General features: G+C 45.4%; 1 protein-coding gene across 3 annotated transcripts; it reads left to right on the forward strand.

The window, feature by feature from the left end:
- Positions 1-245: 245 nt before the first annotated feature.
- Hnrnpf (heterogeneous nuclear ribonucleoprotein F) lies at positions 246-23,504 on the forward strand. 3 transcript variants are annotated; one of them, XM_059258455.1, is made up of 4 exons: positions 246-372; positions 14,152-14,278; positions 15,829-15,887; positions 21,593-23,504. In XM_059258455.1, the coding sequence occupies exon 4, from the start codon at positions 21,642-21,644 to the stop codon at positions 22,887-22,889; it is 1,248 nt and encodes a 415-aa protein (XP_059114438.1). In that variant the 5' UTR covers positions 246-372; positions 14,152-14,278; positions 15,829-15,887; positions 21,593-21,641; the 3' UTR covers positions 22,890-23,504. The 3 variants fall into 3 exon arrangements, with proteins under 3 accessions (XP_059114438.1, XP_059114437.1, XP_059114439.1); XM_059258454.1 differs by lacking the exon at positions 246-372 and adding an exon at positions 610-740; XM_059258456.1 differs by lacking the exon at positions 246-372 and adding an exon at positions 1,343-1,441.
- The last annotated feature ends 575 nt before the right edge of the window (positions 23,505-24,079 follow it).

Below are 24,079 nucleotides of genomic sequence, written 5' to 3' on the forward strand. Positions count from 1 at the left end.
GCAGCACTCAGCGTCCTCCCAGAGCCCACAAGTCGTGAGGCTCTCCATGGACCCCCCCCCACCTTGTCCTCCTCTTCATCCGCCCCATTCCCTCTCCCCCTCCCCCTCTTCCCCTCCTCCCGCTCTCCCGCCCGGCTCCATGAAGGTGTGCGCCTGCGCCGTCGCTGTCCTTTCCTGGATTCAGAGGCGGGCCCACGCCCCGGCCCCGCCCCTCGCCCGGCTGGCCAATCCTGGGCTCGGATCTGGGCTCGTCAGAATGGCGCCGCGGCGGCCCGGTGCCCGGATGTCCGCTGCCTGAGGCTCCGCCCCGCCACGGTCTTGCATCCTTCCGGCTTCGTCGTGGAAGGAGGACTGCGCCTCGTCTTCCTGAAGGTGGGGTTCGGGGAAGGCCAGCCCGCGGTCACGCCGGCTGTGGGAAGGGAAAGTGGGCTCCCCGGGCTACTGTTTCCGGGTGCTCGGGGCGTGGGTCGAGCGGGGATCGGACCGGGGATCAGGAGGGCTTCCGGAAGCGCCGTGGGCGCTCCCCGGGCGGGAGTTGAGGACCAGGCCGGGCCGGGCGGCTGACTCGCCCCGCGGAGGCCCCGCCGCGAGCGCGCGTCTGGGGGTTTCCATGGTGACAGTAAACAAGCCTCAACTGCCTCAGCTACAACTGCCAAGTCCCCGGGGTTCCACCCTCTAGGTGCTCTGAGGGCCGGCGAGGTTCCGGATGTGAGTGGGAGCGTGGAGACAAGGAGCCCGAGGTGAGGGCCGCCAACCGGGTGGGCTGGCGCCCGGGCCCCTTCGGGCGTCGGACCGCGGGCGCGGGATTGGGCTTGAGGAAGGACAGGTGCGAGGTGGCGGCCGCACGCCTGTGGCCGTGCGAAGAGTGCCCCTGGGGCCAGGGACCGCGTGGCCGAGGCCGGAGGCCGGGGTGGACACCCGAAGTGGGGAGTGTGCCTGGCAGACCGAGTTGGGAGTCTTTCGGACGGGTCCGGCCGCGTGGCTGAGGTTTTCGGGCGGGAGAGGTGTGTGTGGGGGACGGGATCCGAAGTCTGGAGTCACTCCGCTAGGGGTCCGGCCGCGGGGACGGAGGTGTGGGGCCCCGGACACCGTCCCCGAGGTCCACGCCGCGGAGAAGGGCGGCTCTCGCTGAGGGCCATGCCCGCAGGCACTGCTCGCACGCAGCGCGCCCGCTGCTGGGTATTTGGGGGTGGGGGGCAGGGCGGAGCGTTTCTCCCCGGGGCGGGACACGCTCGACAGTCTCTGGGCGGGCCGGGGCGCTAGTTGCAGTTTTGAGAAAGGAAAGCCGTCGCTCACGTGGCTGGAGGCGCCCGGAGTTTCACAAGACTGGGAGGGACGAGCCCGCCCTCCTCCCACGCCTGGCCCGAGCCTCCGGCCTCTTCCTCCTCGTGGCGGCCCGGGAGTCGGGAGCATCGGCCTGTGTCGATCCGGGCCCTCGGAGGTACCGTGTTCGCGGTTGGGGTGGTGGAGCCTCTTCCCAGGGAGGTTAGTCGGCTGTGTGCTTGAGTTCCAAGTACTTTCGGGTGTGTTTGTGGATCTTTACGGTTCGGGTGAAACTTGAGGTCGGCCTGCCCGGCCTTCCCCCGCGCGCGCTCTCCGGAGCGTTCCCGAGATGGCGGGACGCTGGCCCCAGCCGCCCTGAGCGTACCGGAGAGGCCGCCCCACGTGCCCTAAGACAGCCACTCCTCGGAGCGCCCTCCGCGGCTTGTCCTCTCCCTGGCAGCCGGGCCACAAACGCATGGGCCCCTGTCCTACCTGCCACAACTATTTGCGAGCTGTCGTCTGCGCCTGGGGCTGCTGAGTGGTTGGGCGAGCGCCCAGCGCGGGAGGCCGCCATGCTGCTGTGCAGGATCAGTCGGGAGCCTGGGCAGTGTGGCTTTGACTGCCGAAATCCCGTAGAACAGAGGGCTTTTTTCCCCTTCGTTTCTCTTTGTTACGTTTGTGTATATGTGTGGGGCAGTAGTGTTAGAGGTAAGAGGACAACTTGAGAAGACAGCTAGCGCTTCCAGAGTTTGGATCCCGGGGATCGAACTGATTATGCTTGGGCCACGCGAATCCCTCTCAAGCGTGGTGTGCCCCCCCATCCCCCCAGGCGGATTCTTTGTAATTTTGGTTGTCCTGGAACTCACTTGGTAGATCAGGCTAGCCTCGAACTCAGATCCTTCTGCCTCTGCCTCCCGAATGTTGGGATTAAAGACATGCGGCACCATGCCCGCCGTTACCAGAGAGTTTTTAAATAATTATTTAATTGATCAAGTCGTAAGATATCTTGATATAGTTACTACTTTAGTGAAATCTTTTTAAAAAAAAGTTTGAACACAGCTTCCTAGTAGAGGTCAAGGGAAATAAAAAACGTGGGGCCAGTCAGTTCTTCCATATTGTGTTCAGAGATTGTGAACTCAGGTCCGTCTTTATTGCAAAAAGCGTCTTTACCCACTGAACAATCTCGAAGTACTTTTTTAGGAATTGTGCTTATGAATTTTTATTAAAAATAGAAATATTTGTCGGGTAGACAAATAGGTCAGGGAAGTGGTGCTTTTTTTGACGGTATTTTAATTTTAAAGTAGAAAGTTTATATTTCCAGTAAATTTTGAGATTTGTAGTTTATTTTGTTGTATACCTAGACTTTTAAATTGACATTTTTCTGTTCCTGCCTGTCTTGGGACTATGTAGACCAGGCTAGCCTGGAACCCGACATTGCCTGCCTTTGTCTCTCCAGTGCTGGGATTACTGGGTTTAGATGCTACCCCCATCCCACCCCACCCCCAGGGTTTAACAGCCCTGGCTGTCCTGGAACTCACAGAGATCTGCCTGCCTGCCTTTGCCTCCCGGGTGCTGGGATTAAAGGCTTGCAGCACCATGGCCGACTCCTAGACTACTTTTTAACAGTATTCTGTCGTTCAGTCTGGCTCGAACTTTTGATCTTCCTGCCTTTTATCTGTCTCCCTATTGCTGCGATTACAGACTTAGAAAGTTGTGGGGTTTTTTTTGTTTTGTTTTTTGTTTTTGTTTGTTTGGTTTTTTTTTGCTGTTAAGTATTGGGGGAGGGGAGTAGGCTGATGTAGCCCAGGCTGGGCCTCCAAGGCAGCATAATCACTGAAGATGACTTTGAATTCCTGATCACCAAGTTCCCCTAGATTGCTTTGGATTACAGGAACATTAATGGGTACTGGGCATGGTCGGCAGGCAAGCACTCCATACGCACTGAATCACATCTGTCACTGAATCACATCTGTCACTGAATCACATCTGTCACTGAATCACATCTGTCACTGAATCACATCTGTCAGGCATCGTGTCCATTTTTGTAGTTAACTTTGCTTTAAGATTGATTCTTTTCATTATATATGTATATATGTCTCTTCCTGGGCAATGTTCAAGGCAAGGCTGGGTTACATAGTGAGTTGAAGGAAAAACTTGGGCTCCTTGACTCTAAAATAAAATGGAAAATGTTTAATTTTTTTTGAGATAGGGTCTCACTATTCAGCTTGGCTGGCACATGGAACTCACTGTATAAATGAGGCTGGCCTCAAACAGAAATCCACCTGCTTCTGCCTTGAGTGCTGTGGATTGCTGGGATTAAAGGTGGTGTTAAAAAAAATTTCAGCAAAAAGCTTTGACTAAGGCTGGGTGGTGCTGGTGCACACCTTTAATCCAGGCAGGCAGATCTCTAGAGATCTGAGGACAGCCTGGTCTACACAGAGAAACACTGTCTTAAAACCAAAACCAACCAAAAACAAATGAAACAAACAAACAAAAAACCTCACCATTGTTTAAAATAGAAATGGCTTAAAAGAAAATACTAGGCAAGTAGAAGTGTCTGCCATTTTGCCATAGGCTGTTGAGAATCTGAAGACTGAAGAGAGTCCCAATGGCATTCTTAATCCCATGGTACAGAAGAGAAAATGGAGACTGGAAGAAATCACACTCACCAGGGACACAATTGGAAATTAGGACTTAGGTCTGACAGGGACTGCCTTGCCTTCCATTAGGGTTTCTTTCTCCACTGTTTGTGTTAACAGAGAGGGTTCTTGGGGGGTGGGGGCTCAGCAGAGGAAGACGGAACTCAAATCTACAAAGATTTGTTGCCAGAGACCACAACTGGGGCTCTTTAAATGCTAGGCAGGTGCTCGTACTGAGTAGCATTAATTTTCCATAAAAAATTAAAGTTTTAACGTATATGACATATGTGGGTGAGTGGGTGTGGGCAGATGCTACCAGGAACATGCCAAAGGTCAGAGGACAACAGCTTTGTTGGTTCCCTTTGCTACTGGTGGGTTCTGGGATAGATACAACTGAGGTCATCAGGCTTTCAGCAGATGCTTTTTTGTTTTCGAGACAGGGTTTCTCTGTGTAGCTTTGCACCTTTTCCTGGAACTCACTTGGTAGCCCAGGCTGGCCTTAAACTCACAGAGATCCGCCTGGCTCTGCCTCCTGAGTGATGGGTCAGCAGATGCTTTTATCCTGTAACGCTTTTCACTTTGAAAAAAAAATTTAATTTTTTTTTGAGACAGGGTCTATTTTGTAGCCCTGGTTGTTATGTAGCTGGCTCTATAGACTAGGCTGGCCTCAAACTCAGATCCTCCTGCCTCTGCCTCTTGACCGCTTGGATTAAAGGTGTGTGCCATCACGCCTTGGCTCCTTTTTAAATTTTAAAAGTGCAGTATTGTTGGATGTTTTTGCTGTTTTGAGGAGCCTGCCACCTGTCTCCCAAATAAAACACCCACGGAGGCTTATAAGTGCTTGGCCTTAGCTTGGCTTGTTTCTAGCCTGATTTCCTTAAATTATCCTATCTTTTGTCTCTGGACTTTATCTTTCTCTATTCCTGTGTATCTTTTTTTGTTTCTTACTCCATGGCTTGCTGGGTGGCTGGCTCCTTCCTTTTCCCAGATTTCTCTTTCTTTCTTTCTTTCTTTCTTTTTAATTTTTTTTTATTTATTATGTATACAGTGTTCTGTCTGCATGCTAGACAAGGGCACTAGATCTCATTACAGATGGTTGGGAGCCACCATGTGGTTGCTGGGAATTGAACTCAGGGCCTCTGCAAGAACAGCCAGTGCTCTTAACCGCTGAGCCATCTCTCCAGCCCAGATTTCTCTTTATAAACTATAGAAAGTTTCTGCCTGCCATCCACGCCTGTTTTTTCTCCTGCCTCACCATTGGCCATTCAGTTCTTTATTTAGACCATCAGGTGTTTTAGACAGGCACAGTAACACAGCTTCACAGTGTTAAATGCAACAAAATAACACACCTTAAAATAATATTCCCCAAGTATTGCCCAATATCCCAAGCTGACTTCAAACTGAGGACTCTCAGGCTCCCCTTCCAGTGCTGAGATTGAGAGCAGGATTACATGTATGTATAGGCTACCGCATGCAGCTTCAAATACTGTACATACAGCTGACAAGTTTGAGTCAGGAGCCAAACAAGGTTCTGCCTCATTTAGTAGGCAGAAGGTGTCTTGGCAATCTTACAAATTACTTTTTACTCCAAATCTGGCACTAATAGAAGTACATTGTAAACCACAAGTGGTTTTTATTTTTGTTTTTAATCTTAGCTCTTTATTTTTCCTACATATTGGTAGTTATCTTTGCAAGTGTTTTTATTGGGTCTGTGGTCCTAATAGGCACACTACTGGTTAGTGTTTTCTTTGTCATATAAAGCTGCTGCTGCTTCATGAGTAGTGAGTGTGCCTCCCTGCTAGGAGAGAGGGTTGAGAGATACACTCCTGTGTAGCCCAGTAATCCTGTCAGGTGCTGGTATTAAAATGTAGTGAGATTATCATTACAGTCTTGGTATTAGTAGGTTTGGATTCTCACATTAGTCGGAGTCCTATATATAGACTTGTATATTTTTATAGACATGTCTGTAATATATTTTGATATTCTCTTCTTACTCTTTAGACTCTTCTCCCCTGATCCTTTTCCCTTTTCCACCTATTCATCTGTTTTGCATGTGTACCTGTATATTTTTGATGTCCCGCTGAGTTACTAGGTTGTTGACAGGTCCTGAGTGAAGGAAGAGCAACCATACCATTACCTACAAAAAAAAAAAAAAAACAGTTAAGAAATGATCTCATTTCATATTCATACTTTGTCTCCATTGATATGTGCTAAGTTGTAATGTTCTCCCCCCCCCCCCCCCTTGTTTTAAAGACATAGTTTTACTGTGTTAGGTATCCCTGGCTGGCTTGGAACTCAGATTCACCTGCTTTTTGCCTCCTGAGTGCTGGGATTCGAGTAATGGTTAAACTTGTAAGGGATTGATTACTCTAGCTTGATCAGGATGTTAACTGCTCTGTGTAAACTCTCACATTTTAGGACTTTGGAATCTGCCTTCCTAATTGAAATTAGTTTGTGAAGCTAAATTCTGAAAATGGAAAAGATGCTTCAGTTGATTAAAATGTACTTGAACTATAAGGTGTAAAATAGCCTTGGGTTAGGAGGTTTGTTTTTTTTTTTTTAACATAGAAACACAAAGCATGAGGTGTAGTGTCCCATGCCTATTTGTGATCCTAACACTTAGGTGGGGCTTGGAGGGGGACAGGGACTGGAGTTTAAGGTCAGCCTAGGTTACAAGAGATTCTTTTGAACCTGTCTAAAAGAGCCAGGTGTGTTCCAGCCTTTAATCTCTGTACTTGGGAGGCAGAGGTGGGTGAATCTCTTGAATTTGAAGACAGGGAAGATAGACAAAATGCTAAAATACTGGTGGCTTAACGGAAGTTTGTTTTCTGGTGGCTAGAAGTCTTTTTTTTTTTGGTTTTTGGTTTTTGGTTTTTCGAGACAGGGTTTCTCTGTGTAGTTTTGCACCTTTCCTGGAACTCACTTGGTAGCCCAGGCTGGCCTCGAACTCACAGAGATCCGCCTGGCTCTGCCTCCTGAGTGCTGGGATTAAAGGTGTGTGCCACCACCGCCCGGCAATCAGACTAAAAGTCTTTAAAAGGGGGCTTTTTAAAGACCGATGTAAGAATTTGGTGTTCTTACGGAGGACCCTGGTTCAATTCACAGTGCCCATATGATGGCTAACAGCCATATGTAGGAATGTATGTGGTGTGCATATAAATATATGCAGACAAAATACTCATTACATGAAATAAGTTTTTTCTTAGTTTTTCAAGACAGTATCTCTGTGTAGCCCTGGCTGTCCTGGAACTCAAAAAAGATCAGCCTGCCTCTGCCTCCTGTTTAAAAAAAAATTTGGCCAGATGGTGGTGGCAAATGCCTTTAATTCCAGCACTGGGAGGCAGAGGTAGGTGGATCTCTCAGTTAGAGGCCAGCCTGGTCTACAGAGTACGTTCCAGGCCAGCCAGAGCTGCACAGAGAAACTCTTGTCTCGAAAAAAACAAAAACAAAAACAATATTTAAATGATGTTTAAATGGTAGGAGCATCTTTAAGCGCTTGTGTTTTGTATTTTCCCCTTGATAAAATATTTGTGGTGTTTGTTTCAGGGAATGCTTATTAAAATATGTAAGGCATTTGTTCTGTGAAAATGCCTACCTTTGAAGTGTGGCAGTTTTTATCCCTGGGTGGGAGAGCCAGCCACTGTCATGTTTCTTAGCTCCATTCTGCTCTTGCATCTGTTCTCCATTTTCCCTTCCAGAGCAGTGGATTGTGGTTGAGTTTACAGTAGCAGTTTTGGGCTCCTGTAACCAGTTACTTTAGATCTGGTGAAGCGTTTGTCTTTCTGTGGCCTCCTGAAGAACCACCCATCCTTTTCTAACTTAATGTGGAGGTCTCTTGGAGACCAGGGGCCCAAGCCACAGGCATCCTGAGTTCTTCTGTGACTGACCACTTTGGAAAGAGTTACAGGAAGTTATTAACAGGGCTGGTAAATTCGAGAGTCTACCATCTTTTCAGTTGTAGTTTTTTTTTTTTTTAGCAGAATTTACATACATACCACATACTCATTTCTCACTTAACTATGGGGAGAGGGTTACCAGCTAACCCAAATCATGGCATTTTCTACTCAATGATGACAGAAAGTCCAATAGCAATACTTTTTCATAAACATAACTAAAATTCACAATTTTACATTTGTCTTGTTTTCCATTGTTACCTTACATATCTTAATTCTTGACATAGGAAGAATAACAATCAATAGGCCAGTTGTGGTGTGCATGCCTGTAATACCATCATTTGGGGATGGAGGCTAGGAGGATGAGTTTCTCCAGGTAAGCATTAGCTACATAACAAGTTTTAACAAGTTTGCCTGTAACACATGAGACCTGTTGTCAGTAGTTAGTGTCAGTGTAATTGTTTCACACTTAGTATAAATTTGTCCTTTTGGTTAGTTTTAAAGTAGTTTAGTGTATTGGACTTGGCATGTAATACACATTGTTGGTATATATCTAACACCATAAGATTTTTCCCCCATAGTTCTTAAGTGAGTTCATGACAGGAAGAAATGATTAAGAGTTGCTGAATTGAACAAAAATAGCTAATTTAGGACTGAGAGTTTTCTTAGTGATTGAGAGCACTCACCTAATATGTGCCAGGCCTTGGGTATGATCCCTAGCACCAGAAAATAAAGCTAAAAAGATTACTGGCTCTGCTATGTGATGGTGTTGCATGCCTGTAATCGCAGCATTTGGGAGACAGCAGAGCCAGGACTGCCACAACTTCTAGGCAAGCCTAGACTACTTAAGGGAGATCCTGTCTCAAACAAAACAAAAAAGTTAGACTAACTCTGCTACCTGGAAAGTGTGAGGCCAACCTGGGCTACATAATACATTTTTCCATTTTAATTTTATTTTTTAAGTTTTCCAGACAGGGTTTGGGTTTCTGTGTATGTAGTTCCTGGCTATCCTGGAACACATTCTGTCCCAGGCTGGCTTCTAACTCACAGATCTGTCTGCCTCTGCCTCCTGAGTGTTGGGATTAAAGGCCTGTGCTACCATGCCTCCTTAAATGTCACATTTTTAGGACTCTGATTAAAACTAATTTGTTATTGCTTACATTTATTTATGCATCTTTTAGTTGATTTCCTATTCGACTTCTGTGTCATCCCAGGCAGGCAGAACAATGCCAGTATTTCCCATTTTGTAAATTTTTTGGCATCATTGCCTGCATTTATTTAGTTTTTGAGTCAGGGTCCTGGCTGACCAGGTACTTGATATGTAAACCAAGCCGACCTCCAACTGCTGGCATTAAAAATGTGCCACCACACCATCTTTTCAAAAAAATTTTGAGACGGTTTCATGTAGTTTAGGCTGACCTCTACCAATTTGTATGGTGGATGACCTGGATCTCCTTATCCCAGTGATAACTACTTTGCAGGTGCTAGAATTACAGGTGTGAGCCACTGTTCCTGGCTAGTGTCTGCATTTATACTGTCTGTATTTTTTTTTTTTTTTTTTTGTTTTGTTTTTTGAGACAGGGTTTCTCTGTGTAGCTTTGCGCCTGGCTCTGCCTCCCGAGTGCTGGGATTAAAGGCGTGCGCCACCACCGCCCAGCCCTGTCTGTATTCTTATTTCTTGGTTAATGGGACTCTGACCAGTTAAGTGAATTCTACATGTATATCACATATCATTTTCCATTCTCTAGCCCCAAAAAGTCTTTTACTTTCCATCTTGTCCCCAGTATATGCTTTCTTCCTTCTTCTTGTTCTTTGCCCTGTGACAGTGTCTGTAGCTCAGACTTTTCAAGTTCCAGGGTGGCTTTGAAGTCATCTGCATCAGCCTTGTGAAAATTGGGATTATAGATCTGTACCCTTAAGGAGGTGGTAGTAGAAGAATCAGGAGTTTTAAGGCCATTGGTGCTACAGACATATCTCAAAAAACAAAACCTACCAAAAGAAAACCAGTCATGGAAGCAATTGACTCCCCATTGGCTTTAGGATACAAAATGCCATACTAGTATATAAATACATAGTATATAGTCTCATGTAGTTCTCAACCTTAGACTTCTGTGTAGCAGAAGCAGACTTGATGAACTCATTATCCTGCTTGACTGTCCACAGTGATAAGATTACAGGCCCCTGTCACCATGCCTTAAACTTCGTTTCTTCCTTTTCTGCAGTGTTTCCTTACAGGACAAAATGTATCATGACTGAGATGTAGTAGTACTCGCCTTAAGTCACAAGCCAGTTCATTCATCTACTTGACTGCCACATGAATTTGGTAAAGTGAGTGATAAAATGCATGCTACTCTTAATGCAGCAAGATTTTTTTTTCAAGGCAGTTGAGACTTGGGTGTAATACTCTTGCTAGAGACAACCCAAATTTCCCTTTCTCAGCTCGGGAACCTTACACAGGAGGGCCTCTTTCATGGAAACTTGTGAGCTTTTTTTGTTTTTTCGAGACAGGGTTTCTCTGTGTAGCTTTGCGCTTTTTCCTGGAACTCACTTGGTAGTCCAGGCTGGCTCTGCCTCCTGAGTGCTGGGATTAAAGGCGTGCACCACCACCACCGCCCGGCTCATCTGAGCTATTTTACCAGTCCTGAACAAACTAATTTGGTGGCTGGGTTTTTATTTAGTACTGTTTCAGTTCTGTGGTATGAATTATTTGTCTTGGGGGGTGGGCAGGGTCAGCGTTGGTGGGGTTGGTTGAGACAGGGTTTCTCTGTGTAACCGAAGCTGTCCTGGAATTCCCTTTGTTAGACCATGCTGGCCCCAAACTCAGATCTGCCTGCCTCTGCCTCCCAAATGCTGGGATTAAAGGCATTCAGACTTAGAATTTAGATGATGTGCTTTTTAATAGGCATGGTCTCATGTAACCCCTGGCTGGCCTGGAAACTCAGTGTATTCCAGAGGAGTGGTCTTGAGTTATATATTTATTGAGACAGAGTCTTGCTATGTAGTTGGCTGGTCTGGAGCTGGCTATGTAGACAAGGCTGGCCAGTGCCCCGGACTACTGGAATTGAAGGTGTTGGCCACCCCCAAACCCCTACTATTTTTTCTTTTTTACTTTAGAGGATAGTAACTTGTAGAAGTCAATTTTAGCCGGGGGTGGGGCAGGGGCACATGCCTTTAATCCCAGCACTTGGGAGGCAGAGCCAGGCACATCACTGTAAGTTCAAGGCCAGCCTGGTCTACAGAGCTAGAACCAGAACAGGTACCAAAACTACACAGAGAAACCCTGTCTCTGGAGGGAAAAAAAAAGTCAATTTTATCCACGGTTTTGGGAATAGAACTAAGGTGGACAGGCTTGACAGCTGTCATCTTTCTTTACCTGCAGAGCCATTTACAGCCTTGTTTTCTGTTTTTTTTGTTTTGTTTTTTTTCTTTTCGAGACAGGGTTTCTCTGTGTAGGTTTGCGCCTTTCCTGGGACTCACTTGGTAGCCCAGGCTGGCCTCGAACCCGAGTGCTGGGATTAAAGGCGTGCGCCACCACCGCTCGGCCAGCCTTGTTTTCTGATCTTCAACCTTCCCAAGTGCTTTGGTATATACAGGCAGGCTGCTTCAGTCACCATTCTGGATTTCATTTGGTGGTGGGGATGGAACATAACATTTGGGGCTTTTTAGACCTATGCTACTACTTAACTGACATACTCAAATTAAATTTGAGGAATTATAAGCAAGGATTTGGGGTTGGTAGCATTCTTACAATGGACTGTTTCAAACAAATAGGATACAATTCATTCATCTGTAATAGAACTGAATAGAATGATAGACATTAGTTCTTTTTTCCTACATTGTAGGAAAATCCTAGTAGTGTCTTACCATCTCATTTACAAATATTTTTGGTTGTGTCTGTTGAAAACAACTGTTTATTAATTTATTCATGTGTGATATTTCAATGTATGAAATGTTTGTCAGTGCCCACAGAGGCCAGAAAAGCTGCTTGACCTGTGTATAGGAGCCAAACCCCACCCAGCTTTCTGGAAGAACAGGAAAAGTGGATACGGGTTTATTGGGGGAGGGGGCATTGTCTTTGAGACAGGGTCTCCCAGCTGACTTGGAGTTTCCATAAAAATCATTTTTCCTCAGCTGCCCAAATGTTGGGGTAACAGGTATATGCAGTGCCACCACCTATGATCCCAACTCCTTTATTTTGGAACACCCACAGATACATATAAACAGAAATTTGTGGTCAGTGTTCAATTGTATCAAGAATCAAAACTGGAGCTGGGAGAAGTTAGCTGAGTTGATCTGGCACTTAGCATGTAGTCCTGGAGTTAATGAATAGCATCCCATAAAACCAGTCATGGTGGACCATGTATGTAATCCCAGCATTGAAGAGGCTGGGGCAGGAAGATTGTCCAAAAGCTCAGCAAAAAAAAAATCAGAAGTTCAAATTGAGCTTAAGCTCCATGTTGAGTTGGAAGTCTCTTCTGCATGTGACCCAGTCTCCCCCCCCCATCAAATACGCCCCCATCAACACATTTTTAAAGTCCTACATTGTCTTTGTTGGAGCTGTTACAGAAAGATTTTTAATTTTTTTTTTTGTTGTTGTTGTTGAGACAGGTTTCTCTGTAGCTTTGCACCTTTCCTGAAACTCACTCTGTAGCCCAGGCTGGCAGAAAGATTTCTTACTGTACCTTGTCCTTTTAGTCCTGAACAGTGGTATTTCTGTAAAACTTTCTTCTGTGAAGTTAATTCAAGTTATCAAGAGTCAAACAAAAAAAGCATAAGAATTTGCAGCCATCACCAGCTTCAGTTAATAATGGCCCTCCTTGTTTCATGTTTCTCTTTCCTTTTGGGACATTTCTGTAAGTTTCTCCAGTCTCCACAAGAAATAACCTTGGTAGCAATAGCATTTTAAAGTGTATAATTTGTGTATGCGATTGGGAGGGGTTGACTCTAAGGGCGCTTAAGGTCAGAGGACAACTTCAATTCCTTTCTCCTTTCATACTGTATGATGTGGGTCCTGTGGATGGAACTAAGGTGTCAGGCTTGGAAGGCTAGTAGTACTATTCCCATCTCACTGGGCTCTCAAATATATGACCGCTGGGTCGTGGTGGCCCACTCTTTTAATCCTAGCAGGCAGGAGAGATCCAGGCCAGCCTGATCTACAGAGCGAGTTCCAGGACAGCCAGGGCCTTTACAGAGAAACCCTATCTCAGAAAAAAAAAAAAAAAAGAAATATCCAGTCATTGCTGAATCCAGATGCTTTGAATTAGAATGCATTTTGTGATTGCTTGTTGGGTACAGGCTTTAGGAATTGATTTTTAAAAATTGTGCACTCAAAAATTGGGGACTCAAACTTGAGATGTCAGCCTCTAGGTGCAAGGGCACTTGGGGGAGGGGGCGATGATACGGTTTCTGTGTATCCCTGGCTGTCGCGGAACTTACTCTGTAGACCAGGCGCGCAGAGATCCGCCTGCCTTTGCCTTCCCAGTGCTGGGATTAAAGGCATGCGCCACCACCGCCCAGCAGGAGTTGGTTTTCAAAGTTATGGTTCGGCATGGAAAATAACCATGAGTTTTCATGGTCAAGTGAACAAAACAAAGTATTGTGTGTTGGCAGGTTTCCATTCTGTATCCCAGTCCGAGGTGATTCAGTTTTACTCGGTTGCGTCTCCCCCCCCCTCCGCCTCCCCCGCGGGTAATTTGGACTTTGCCCAGGTGGCTCCTTCTCTCTACCGAGAACTCGGCGAGAAGTCTTCCCCTTCCCTTTCCCTCCTTCCCCCATTTCCGGCGCTGGCCAATCGCACGGTTCGCGGGCCACACCTGCAGGCACGCTTTCCTCATTGGTGACATATTGGCGGGCCGGCAGGGCACTTCCTTCTCTGCACCCCGTGACCCGAGTCCGACTGCCGCTGTAGATCACGCGGTTTCTGCTTCCCGGACTCCGGACCTGAGCGCCCGTCCTCGGCGTGGTGAGCCCCGCTCAGCTCCCGAGCCTTCAGGTTCCCGGTCGCTGACTCGGCCTGGCCACCTGGAACTTTTCCCGCTTCCAGCCCTTCCACTCCTGGGCCTGCGCGAGTTCCTGCTTCAGCCTCCTTCCCCTCCCCCACCCACCCCACCCCCGGAGGCTCAGGAGCCTCCCATCCCCCCGCCCCCGCCCGGAAGCTCCCGCCCGAGCCCGCGCAGGCCCCGGGGCGGACCTTCCTGCCCGGCCGGCGCTCTCAGCGCGGCGCGGTCGACTACCGGGTGCAGGCCGCGGAGCAGCGTCACCTTGCCCTCGGCCCTGCTTCCCGCCAAAACCGCGTCTTTAGGGGCTCCGCTTCGGCAGAAAGCGCTTGCCCCTGGTCACTTGAACTTCCATTTCAGGTTGAGAACAAAAAGAAGATGCACCTGGACTTTCCCCGGAGCTCTCTGCGTTTTTAAAGCGTCGGGTGGAGTTGGGGTTCGTAAGCCGTGTTGCTTATTGAAAGTAGAAGTCACTTCTGCCTCCGTGGTAAGTTTTAGAGCAGAAAAGGCAGCAGCGTAGTACTTTTAGCCGCGACTCTCGTGGTCTTAAGAGTAGAACTTTGAGTTAGAACCTGCCAGGACGCTCTCCCGGCGTTCCGGAGGTTAAAACTCATTTACAAAATGGAGGGAGGGTGAGGGCGGGCTCCCAGTGAAAACTCCGGCGACTTCCTGGAACACAAAGATGCGTAAGGAGGAGGGTGCAGCAGGGCTCCCACCAAGCGGGCCCTGAACAAAAGAACTAGGTGGGTGGTGCTTGAACCGCCCTGTTCGTTCGGCCGATAAACTTAACTAGTCCAGGATTCAAAGGGCGCACCTCATTTATCTTCCCTCGATCTACCTGAAGGCAGTGAAAATCCAGTCTAACCAGTATCAGAGTGGGTAGCTTGTTAGAAAAGAAAAGCAGAATCTCAGCCTGGATTTTTAAATTTAGGAGTGGGTTTTCACTAGTTCTCAAGTTGCGAAGTATGTTTTTAAGAGCGACTGTAAGCCTTTGCTGGCCACAGTATTACGAGCTAGTCACCTGGAACGGCGCAAACGGTTCCAGTAGCGTGTCCTACAATTAAATCTGAATCTCTGGATGAATGCACAGTACTTTTCACTGGGCATGTCTCCACAGTTCACATGTTCATAGTCTTGTGCCAATGGGTTAATGTAGGCTGCCAGCTTCTTGCCCTGTGATGTTACCGAGGAGGCCTCAGGTATTGTATACCACTGAAAGTAGACGACTGGAGTAAAATGGTGGAAGAAAGTTGTACAGTCTTTAATATTTCACGGACAGGAATACGGATGAAGATTCTTGAAATGAAAACCTAGTTTTAGAGTGTTGGAAACTATTGCTTTTAAACAAGTTTCTAACAGTTACCCCCTATGTCTGAGGTTATAATCACAGAAAGTATGAGGAGGTGAGTATAATAACGTCTAGTTTAAGACAACAGGCAAGATGAACTATCACATTTCCAAAATAAAAGATGCAGATTAATTATCAGACATTTTATGGGATTCAGCTCTTGTCTTTATCTTTTGGGGACAACTTTGTCAGATGGGTATTATGATTAGTCAAGAGCACATTATTACATACTTTCCATCACAATAAGTAGATCAGACATCAAATATAGTTTATGTAAATTTATCAGAATACTATAAAGGAGGGTCTTGGGGTGTCTCGAACTGCCCTCAGAGAAAATTCTCAAACGAGTCCAATCCAACAGCCTTGCCTAGGTGCAAGGGCTGCTGGCGAGGATGTTTGCTGCCTTCCCCTCAGAGTTCTCTCCCTACGTTTAAATTCTGCAGATAATGTATACCTAGTTCTCTGCTAAGCAAATGGGTTGTTTGCTGATCTCCTCTACCCATGAAAAGAGAAAACAATAACAAGGAAATATTTTCCTCCTGGGACTATAATAAATGTCTTCTTGGGTTTGTGATGATTAGCTTTCTCTGTACCCAGCTCCAGGAGTTCCCTCTATAATGATAATGCATTGGATTCTGAGGCCATGAGACCAATCTTGGGTTTTGTGTTTTTGTTTTGTTTTTTTAAAGGAAAACTTGTACCTTCCATAAGTGTTTGCTACAGAAGGCACCTGTGGTGGTTCTTTAAGGTAAGCTATTAAGATAAGTCAATGTAAGTCATAATCGATTTAAGCAAAGTTTAGGTTTCTGTCACTAGTTTTAACCATCTAGTGAGTTTTATCACCTTTAATCCCAGTAATTGGGAGCCAGAGCCAAGGCAGATCTCTTGAGGTCTGAGTTCCAGGCCAGCCAGGGCTATACAGAGAAACCTTGTCTTGGGAAAGAAGTGATGGAGAAGAAAATTTTCTGAGTAAAAGAAAGGAGTAGCTGTAGCCAGGTGTTTTCAGGGAAGAATGATTTGGGCCTAAACTACTAAAAAATTATCAGGCATCTAAAGTAATTCTTCTGTGGGATTCTTGTTCGTTCATGCTTCCTGCATGTCTTCAGCCTTGGCTAAGCTGCTACAGTCTGAAGGAGGGTGTTGACCCCCAAGTGGCCTGTTAATCCCTTGCTAATCTTTGGCCTACTGTGGTTTGTGCAGTCTGCTAAGGATGAGGACACCTGACAACAAAAAGTCTAGCCTAAGTGGGGTCTCCTGTGGTTTTGAAGACACCTTTTAAGCCACTGTAAAGGGTGTTAGGAAAGGGTAGAACCAATCAGATAGGTTATGGAGAATAGGAAGATATTTGGAAAGGTATTGGAGCTTAGACATGGAGGATTATCAGGATTTAGCTAGACAAGGTTGGGCAGAGGATATTTGGAGGGAGAATTAACTACTATGTGTGTCAAATCATCCAAGGAACAGAGTGGGGAAATTATAGGTACCAAGAAGGAAAAAAGAAATGATACAAGCTAGGTAAGAATGTAGCTCTGAATGTCTGTAGGATCCAAAGATTCCATTAGTTCACAATCTTTGTTCTAATAACCATTGGGAAATAGGGCTTAGAAGTGGGGCATTGACATAATTGGGTTGCAGTTGTGCTTAGAGAAATTTAAGGATTGTGTTAGGGTAGCAGAAAATGGGTTCTTATTAGAGTTATGAGGAACTAGGAGTATGGGAATTTGATGTGTGTGAGAAGATTGCAGAAAGAACATGTTTGAACCAGGCCATGTTGTGATGGTACAGGACTGTAATTCCAGCTACTAGGTGGGGGTGGTGAGGCAAAAGAAAGGACTGTAAGTTTATGGTCAGCCTGGGCAACTTAGACATTGTCTCACAAAATTGAAAGGTTTAAAAGAGTTTGGAGATAGGTATAGCTCAGTAGTCGGGTATTTGCCTATTGTGTGCAAGACCCTGGCTCAGTCCCCAATACCACAGGAAAGGAAACACTGAGTATAGAGCTATGGCAAACCTTTGGACAGATACTTAACTATGACTAAATTCAGTATTTTTTAGCTTTATGATGTGAAAAGGCACCCATTTAGCTTCTTATAAGAAAGCTTTATTATGACATTGCCCAGCTGTAGCTAATGGAAATGTTCTGATCACATTTAAGAAATCCTAGTCCAGGCTATGATTTTGGGTAGGTTGTGCACTTTTCTTTTTTGGAGATGGGGTTTCAGCCCTGGCTGTCCTGGAACTAGTTCTGAAGATCAGGCTAGTCTTGAACTCCAAGATAGAAATACCTCTATCTCCCAAGTGGCGAGGTTAAAGATGTGCACCCTGCTAGGTTGTACATAATATGTGTATATTTTGCTTCAGGTAGTTTCAGTTTATAGTAGGCTTACTAGAATGTAAACATTTTAAAATTTATTTTATTTGTATTTGTAATGGTTTTTGGTTTTTCGAGATAGGGTTTCTCTGTGTAGCTTTGCGCCTTTCCTGGGACTCACTTGGTAGCCCAGTCTGGCCTCGAACTCACAGAGATCCGCCTGGCTCTGCCTCCCGAGTGAGTGCCTCTGCCTCCCGAGTGCTGGGATTAAAGGCGTGCGCCACCACCGCCCGGCTTCCGCCCGGCTTATGTGCATTGGTGTTTTGCCTGCATGTATGTCCCTGTGAGGGTGACAGGTCCCCTGGAACAGGAGTTACAGACAGTTGTGAGGTGCCATATGGTTGCCTGGAATTGAACCTGGGGCCTGGAAGAGCCACCAGTGCTCTTAACCACTGAGCCGTCTCTCCAGCCCTGAACGTAAATATTTTTTATAAGATCATCTGTGTACTTGATCAAAGAATAGGTTTAGGAATGGTGAACATACTATATACTCACCACTTGGGAGTCTTAAGCAGAGGTGAGAAGGTTAGCCTGAGTTGGATGTAAAGATCCTAGAAAACATGTCTGAAAACAAGAATAGGATTTAAGGTTGAGTGAGGGCAGGGGTCCTGTGTGAGAATTGGGTGCTCAAGATAGCTGATTGGATCTGAGAATATCTTTATATAAAGATTTGTTCCTTTGTAGAGTCTGTAGAAATTCAAGCCTTGGAGCTGTAGAATGAAAGACCATTTAAAGATCAATGAGCCCAGCCATGTGTGACATGAATACTAGGGGAGCTGATTAGAACACCTAATGAGGATTTCCAGGAAGGAATGGTTACATTTTGTGGAGATGAAGATAGGACATTTGTTTTAGAGATAGGCTTGGCCTAGTAAGAACCCAGCTATTTTAATGGCTGGGAGAAGAGACAGTTGAGGAAGCCTCTTTAAGAGTCTACAGAAAGAAAAGGGGAAATCAGCAAGTAGCTAGAGGCAAAGTGAGCCAGAGAAGACCTTATATGATGATAGGTTAGTACTATTCACATTAGGTGCAAAGAAAGTGCTAAGTGAATATAAAGGACCTTCTCTAGGTTGGACCCCAAGCAGAGCTGTTATAATTAAGACACAGTTTCTTGATTATAAGTTATTTGTGGTTTTGATTCAGTTGATTTCATGGTCCCTAGAGAAGTAGAGAAGAGTCTGAAGCTGCCCAGGTATCTGAAGAGGTATCCCAAGAGCAGGCAGGTAGAGTAGTTTTGTAGATGTGGTTTTCCATACTTTTTTCTTTTTCGGTTTTGAGACAGCCTAGTGTAGTGTAGATAAAGCTGGGCTTGGAACTTCTCATCCTACTTCTGCTCCCCATATTCTGGGATTATAGGCATTGGACTCCTAGACAGCCCTCCCCCAAGAAGAGGCTGAGTTTCCCTAAGTTAAGTCATCTCACATTGAACTAACAGACCTTGAATTTGGGGTCTTCTTGTCCTAGACTCCAGAGTATCAGGCACTGTGCCACCAATTCAGACTGTAGATAGTATTTGAGGCCTGATGGATAACATGAGGGCAGCTTTACTACAGAGACTGGCTGGTGGATTAAGGAAGGTGGATTGAGGAGTGCTCCTGCCCTCTAGTGGGTAGAGACTAGGGTTGCAGCCAAATATACAAGGCACAGGTCGGGTTTTGAAAACAAATGAACTGGTTCAAAATGTCTGAAGTCCATAAGAAAATAGTCTAAAGACACCTTTCTTGTGTTTGTAGCTGAGGGAGCCACTCACTACAGCTAAGGTACAGTACAGTAGAATCAGTCGAGCTGTGCAGTAAAGAACTGTATTAAATTGTTTGTTGGAAGGGGCTAAAATGATACAGAGAATCCAAGCTGGCTTATGTGGAATGAAGAGAAGGAAACTCAGGTCTGAAGGAGGGATCAAGGCTATCCAAAAAGCAGGAGGGGATATAATTTGGGATTTCCACAGTGTGAAATTTCACTTAGGTATTTATAAGTTACTGGTGGCAGTAGGGTCTAGGGATGGGCTTTGGGAGTTACTCGGAAATCATTGGAGGTGGAATCAAAGAGCAAATAGTAGATGCATGGATCTACTCCAGTAGGGAGGGTGAACCTAAATCTGGGAACAACATAATCTTCCATAAAAGTATGACCAGGTGTGGGTCCCTGATGACAGGATATCTGTCCTGCCTTTGGAAATTGAATTACAGTTACTCCAAAATACACGCATGATTCTTAGTGAACAAGGAAAGTCTGCTAGATCTTCATTATAGCAACACTACAATGAGGTTAGTTATATTGCTGCAGGTATTTAGGTCAGGCTTAGGGTGTGGTAACTTAACAGGTGACTGCAACTTTATTCAACTTGCATGTTTATTTTTATATATAATTATGCATATGAGGAATATACAGGCTATTCCCCACTTAGCTCTCCCTTTGAGCTTGCCCTGTCTTTATCTGTATGCCATAGGCAAAATGATTATGTCTATCAGAAAATTTTCCCAATGTAGTAGTAGTGCCATTAGTACCACTAAACTATTGAGACATGATGGCATTCTTGTCGTCTCAAATCTGCTGTAGATACAGGTAAGTGGAATTTTTGTCAGTATTTTAAAGTTAAATGATAAAATGGGTCAAAATGGTGTCATATTTCCTTATTAACTCACATTTGAGTGAGGCTAAAATTTTTCTTATTAAAATAAAAAATGTTTCTGTAGTCTAGGTTGCTCATAACTAGGTAGCCAGAGGTGACCATGAAATAAAGATCTTCCTTGTCTTCACTTTAAATGTTGGCTACAGATGTGTACTACCTTGCCTTGTTTTGAGACAGGGTATGGCTATATAGCCCTGGGTGGCCTGGGATTGGCTATGTAGAGATTTACTTGTGTGCTAACACCCTGAGCCTGGCTCTTTTACTTACCCACTTTATTCATTTACTCATTTATTCAATGTGTTATATTTGCAAGTGTGTAGGTGAGTTTGTATGTGGAGGTGAGAAGAATCAAGACTCTCCACTGTTGGGGGGGGCAGTCTCAGGGATCAACTCCAGGTGATCAGGTTTGGTGGCAAGGAATTTATACACTCTCATCTTGCTGTCTCCTAGTTTTCTTTTTGAGACAATCTCATGTAGGTATGTAATTTAATAGTTGAAGATGACCTGGAACTACTTATTTATCTTTTGATTTCTCCATACCAAATACATTGGTCCATACTCTTAAAAAAATCATTTTACAGCTGGATAGTGGTGGCACAGGCCTCTATTCCCAGCACTTGCAAGGCAGAGGCAGGCACAGGCATCTTGGTGTACAGAGTGAGTTCCAGGACAGCCAGGTCTGTACAGAAACCCTGTCTAGAAAAATAAAAACAATCAAACCTTTTACATTGGGGTAGAGTCTTGACTTTGTGGTGATGGGTCTTTGTTTTGAGTTAAACCTGGCATATATATCTAGGCAAGGGCTTACAGAGCTATGACCCATCCTAGTCTTTTGTTTACTTGCTTTATCTCTCTAATTTTCCCCTCCCAAGACAGGGTTTCTCTGTGTAGTTTTGGTGCCTGTCCTGGATCTCGCTTTGTAGACCAGGCTGGCATCAAACTCACAGAGATTTGCCTGGCTCTGCCTCCTGAGTGCTGGGATTAAAGGCATAGGCGCAACCGCCCCCCGGCTATCTCTATAATCTTTGAAAACACATAAAAGGGATAACTATGACTTGTGGGGTGGAGGTATTTTTGTTTTCTGTTTTTAATGTTTTAGGGGCTACCCTGTACATCAAACAGGTCACCTTTGGAGTTTATTTTTTAAAGATGGGGACTTGGACCAGCCCAATCTGGCTTAGAATGCAGAATCCTGTTTTGTTTTTGGATGGGAGTCTTGCCGTGTAAACCAGACTGACCTGGAATTCAGAAAGAACACTACCTGTCTTGTCTCCCTTCCCTAATACTGGGTTTAAAGATATATACTACCATGGCTGGTAACCAGCTATTTTATTTTCACTCATCCTTACCTTCCATCTGTGAAATGGGGAAAATAGCATTTAATGAATATCTTACGATGCATATTAAGTGAAAGTTGTATAAAGTAGGTTTTTTTTTTTTTCCTTTTCAGCTACAAAAAATTGCCCAAGCTTGTGTGACATCAGCCTTGTCAAGTGTCCATGATGCTGGGCCCTGAGGGAGGTGAAGGCTATGTGGTCAAACTCCGTGGCCTACCCTGGTCCTGCTCAATTGAGGACGTACAAAACTTCCTCTCCGACTGCACAATTCATGATGGGGTCGCAGGTGTTCATTTCATTTATACTAGAGAAGGGAGGCAGAGTGGTGAGGCTTTTGTTGAACTTGAGTCAGAAGATGATGTAAAATTGGCTCTGAAAAAAGACAGGGAAAGCATGGGACACCGATATATTGAGGTGTTCAAGTCACACAGAACCGAGATGGATTGGGTGTTGAAGCACAGTGGTCCAAACAGCGCCGACAGTGCCAATGATGGCTTTGTGAGGCTTCGGGGACTCCCGTTTGGATGCACAAAGGAAGAAATTGTTCAGTTCTTCTCAGGGTTGGAAATTGTGCCAAACGGGATCACATTACCTGTGGACCCGGAGGGCAAGATTACAGGGGAGGCCTTCGTTCAGTTTGCCTCACAAGAGTTAGCTGAGAAAGCTCTGGGGAAGCACAAGGAGAGAATAGGACACAGGTATATCGAAGTGTTCAAGAGCAGCCAGGAGGAAGTTAGGTCATACTCAGATCCACCTCTGAAGTTCATGTCTGTGCAGAGGCCTGGGCCCTATGACCGGCCTGGCACAGCCCGGAGGTACATTGGCATTGTGAAACAGGCAGGCTTGGATAGGATGAGGTCTGGTGCCTATAGTGCAGGCTATGGGGGCTATGAAGAATACAGTGGCCTCAGTGATGGCTATGGCTTCACCACTGATCTGTTTGGGAGAGACCTCAGCTACTGTCTCTCAGGAATGTATGACCACAGATACGGAGACAGCGAGTTCACAGTGCAGAGCACCACCGGCCACTGCGTCCACATGAGAGGGCTGCCCTACAAAGCAACGGAGAACGACATTTACAACTTCTTCTCTCCACTCAACCCCGTGAGAGTTCATATTGAGATTGGTCCTGATGGAAGAGTGACGGGAGAAGCTGATGTTGAGTTTGCCACCCATGAAGAAGCAGTGGCAGCTATGTCGAAGGACAGGGCCAACATGCAGCACAGATACATAGAACTCTTCCTGAATTCAACAACAGGGGCTAGCAACGGGGCTTATAGCAGCCAGGTGATGCAGGGCATGGGAGTGTCAGCTGCCCAGGCGACTTACAGTGGCCTGGAGAGCCAGTCAGTGAGTGGCTGTTATGGGGCCGGCTACAGCGGTCAAAACAGCATGGGTGGATATGACTAGTATTGTAGGAGCATTTGAGTTATTTCAATCAAAATTTCACAGGCAGCCAATAAAGCAGTCAAGAGCAGTTTATAACTCTAGAGGAAGCTGGGGGACCCACATTGCACCATGAGTTTGTGAAATCTGGATTAAAAAATTACCTCTTCAGTGTTTCTCATGCAAACTTTTCTTCTAGCATGTAATATTGAGTAAACTAAAACTATTTTCTTCCGCTTTTCTCAATTAACATTTTTGGTAGTATACTTAAGGAGTGATGTTATCTGAGTTGTAGTTTTAAGTATGTTGAGTGGATCTTAAAGCACACCACAGTGAACACACTGGGGACATGTACTTTTCTGGAGAACTCAAGGTGCTAGATCCCTGATGCAAAGAGAAGCATTTCTCATGTTCATTCTAGTTTATATTTTCATTTAAATCTTTAGGTTAAGTTTAAGCTTTTTAAAAGTTAGTTTTGAGAATTGAGACACAATACTAATACTGTAGGAATTGGTGAGGCCTTGACTTAAAGCTTTCTTTGTACTGTGATTTCCTTTTGGGTGTATTTTGCTAAGTGAAACTTGTTAAATTTTTTGTTAACTAAATTTTTTTCTTAAAATAAAGACTTTTTCACAATGACTGGCACAGCTTATCTACTCAGCGAAAGGCAGCAAACTGGGTGGTTGAAAAGGGATTTGTATGTAACCCCTTATTTCCAGAGGGAATTTGAAAATAGTGGTGTTAGCTGGGTGGGGTGTCTCAGGCCTATAATCTTAGCATTTAGGAGTCTGGAGCAGGCAGATTGCCATGAGCTCAAGACCGTCTTGGTTAAATAGTTTAAGGCGGGGCAGAGAGATATAGTTCAGCACTGTCTTTTTTTAAAATTTACTTTTATTTTATGTGCATTGGTGTATGTATGTATGTGTGAGGGTGTCAGATCTTAGAGTTAGCTGCCATGTGGGTGCTGGGAATTGAACCCAGGTCCTCTGGTAGAGCAGTTGTGCTCTTAACCACTGAGCCATCACTCCAGCCCCTCAGCACTGTCTTTTAAGTTGAAAAGTGTGTGTGTTGTAGAGACAATGAATGTAAGCGGTCCAATACACATGAGGAAGCCATAGGCTCTGCCGCCTGTGATTACATGTTACATAATTTTTTTTGGCACGTTTGTGTGTTCTGCCTGCATGTATAAATGGACTGCATACATGCCTGGTGTC

This window comes from Peromyscus eremicus, chromosome 3 (assembly GCF_949786415.1).
Source record: "Peromyscus eremicus chromosome 3, PerEre_H2_v1, whole genome shotgun sequence".
Classification (NCBI taxonomy): domain Eukaryota; kingdom Metazoa; phylum Chordata; class Mammalia; order Rodentia; family Cricetidae; genus Peromyscus; species Peromyscus eremicus.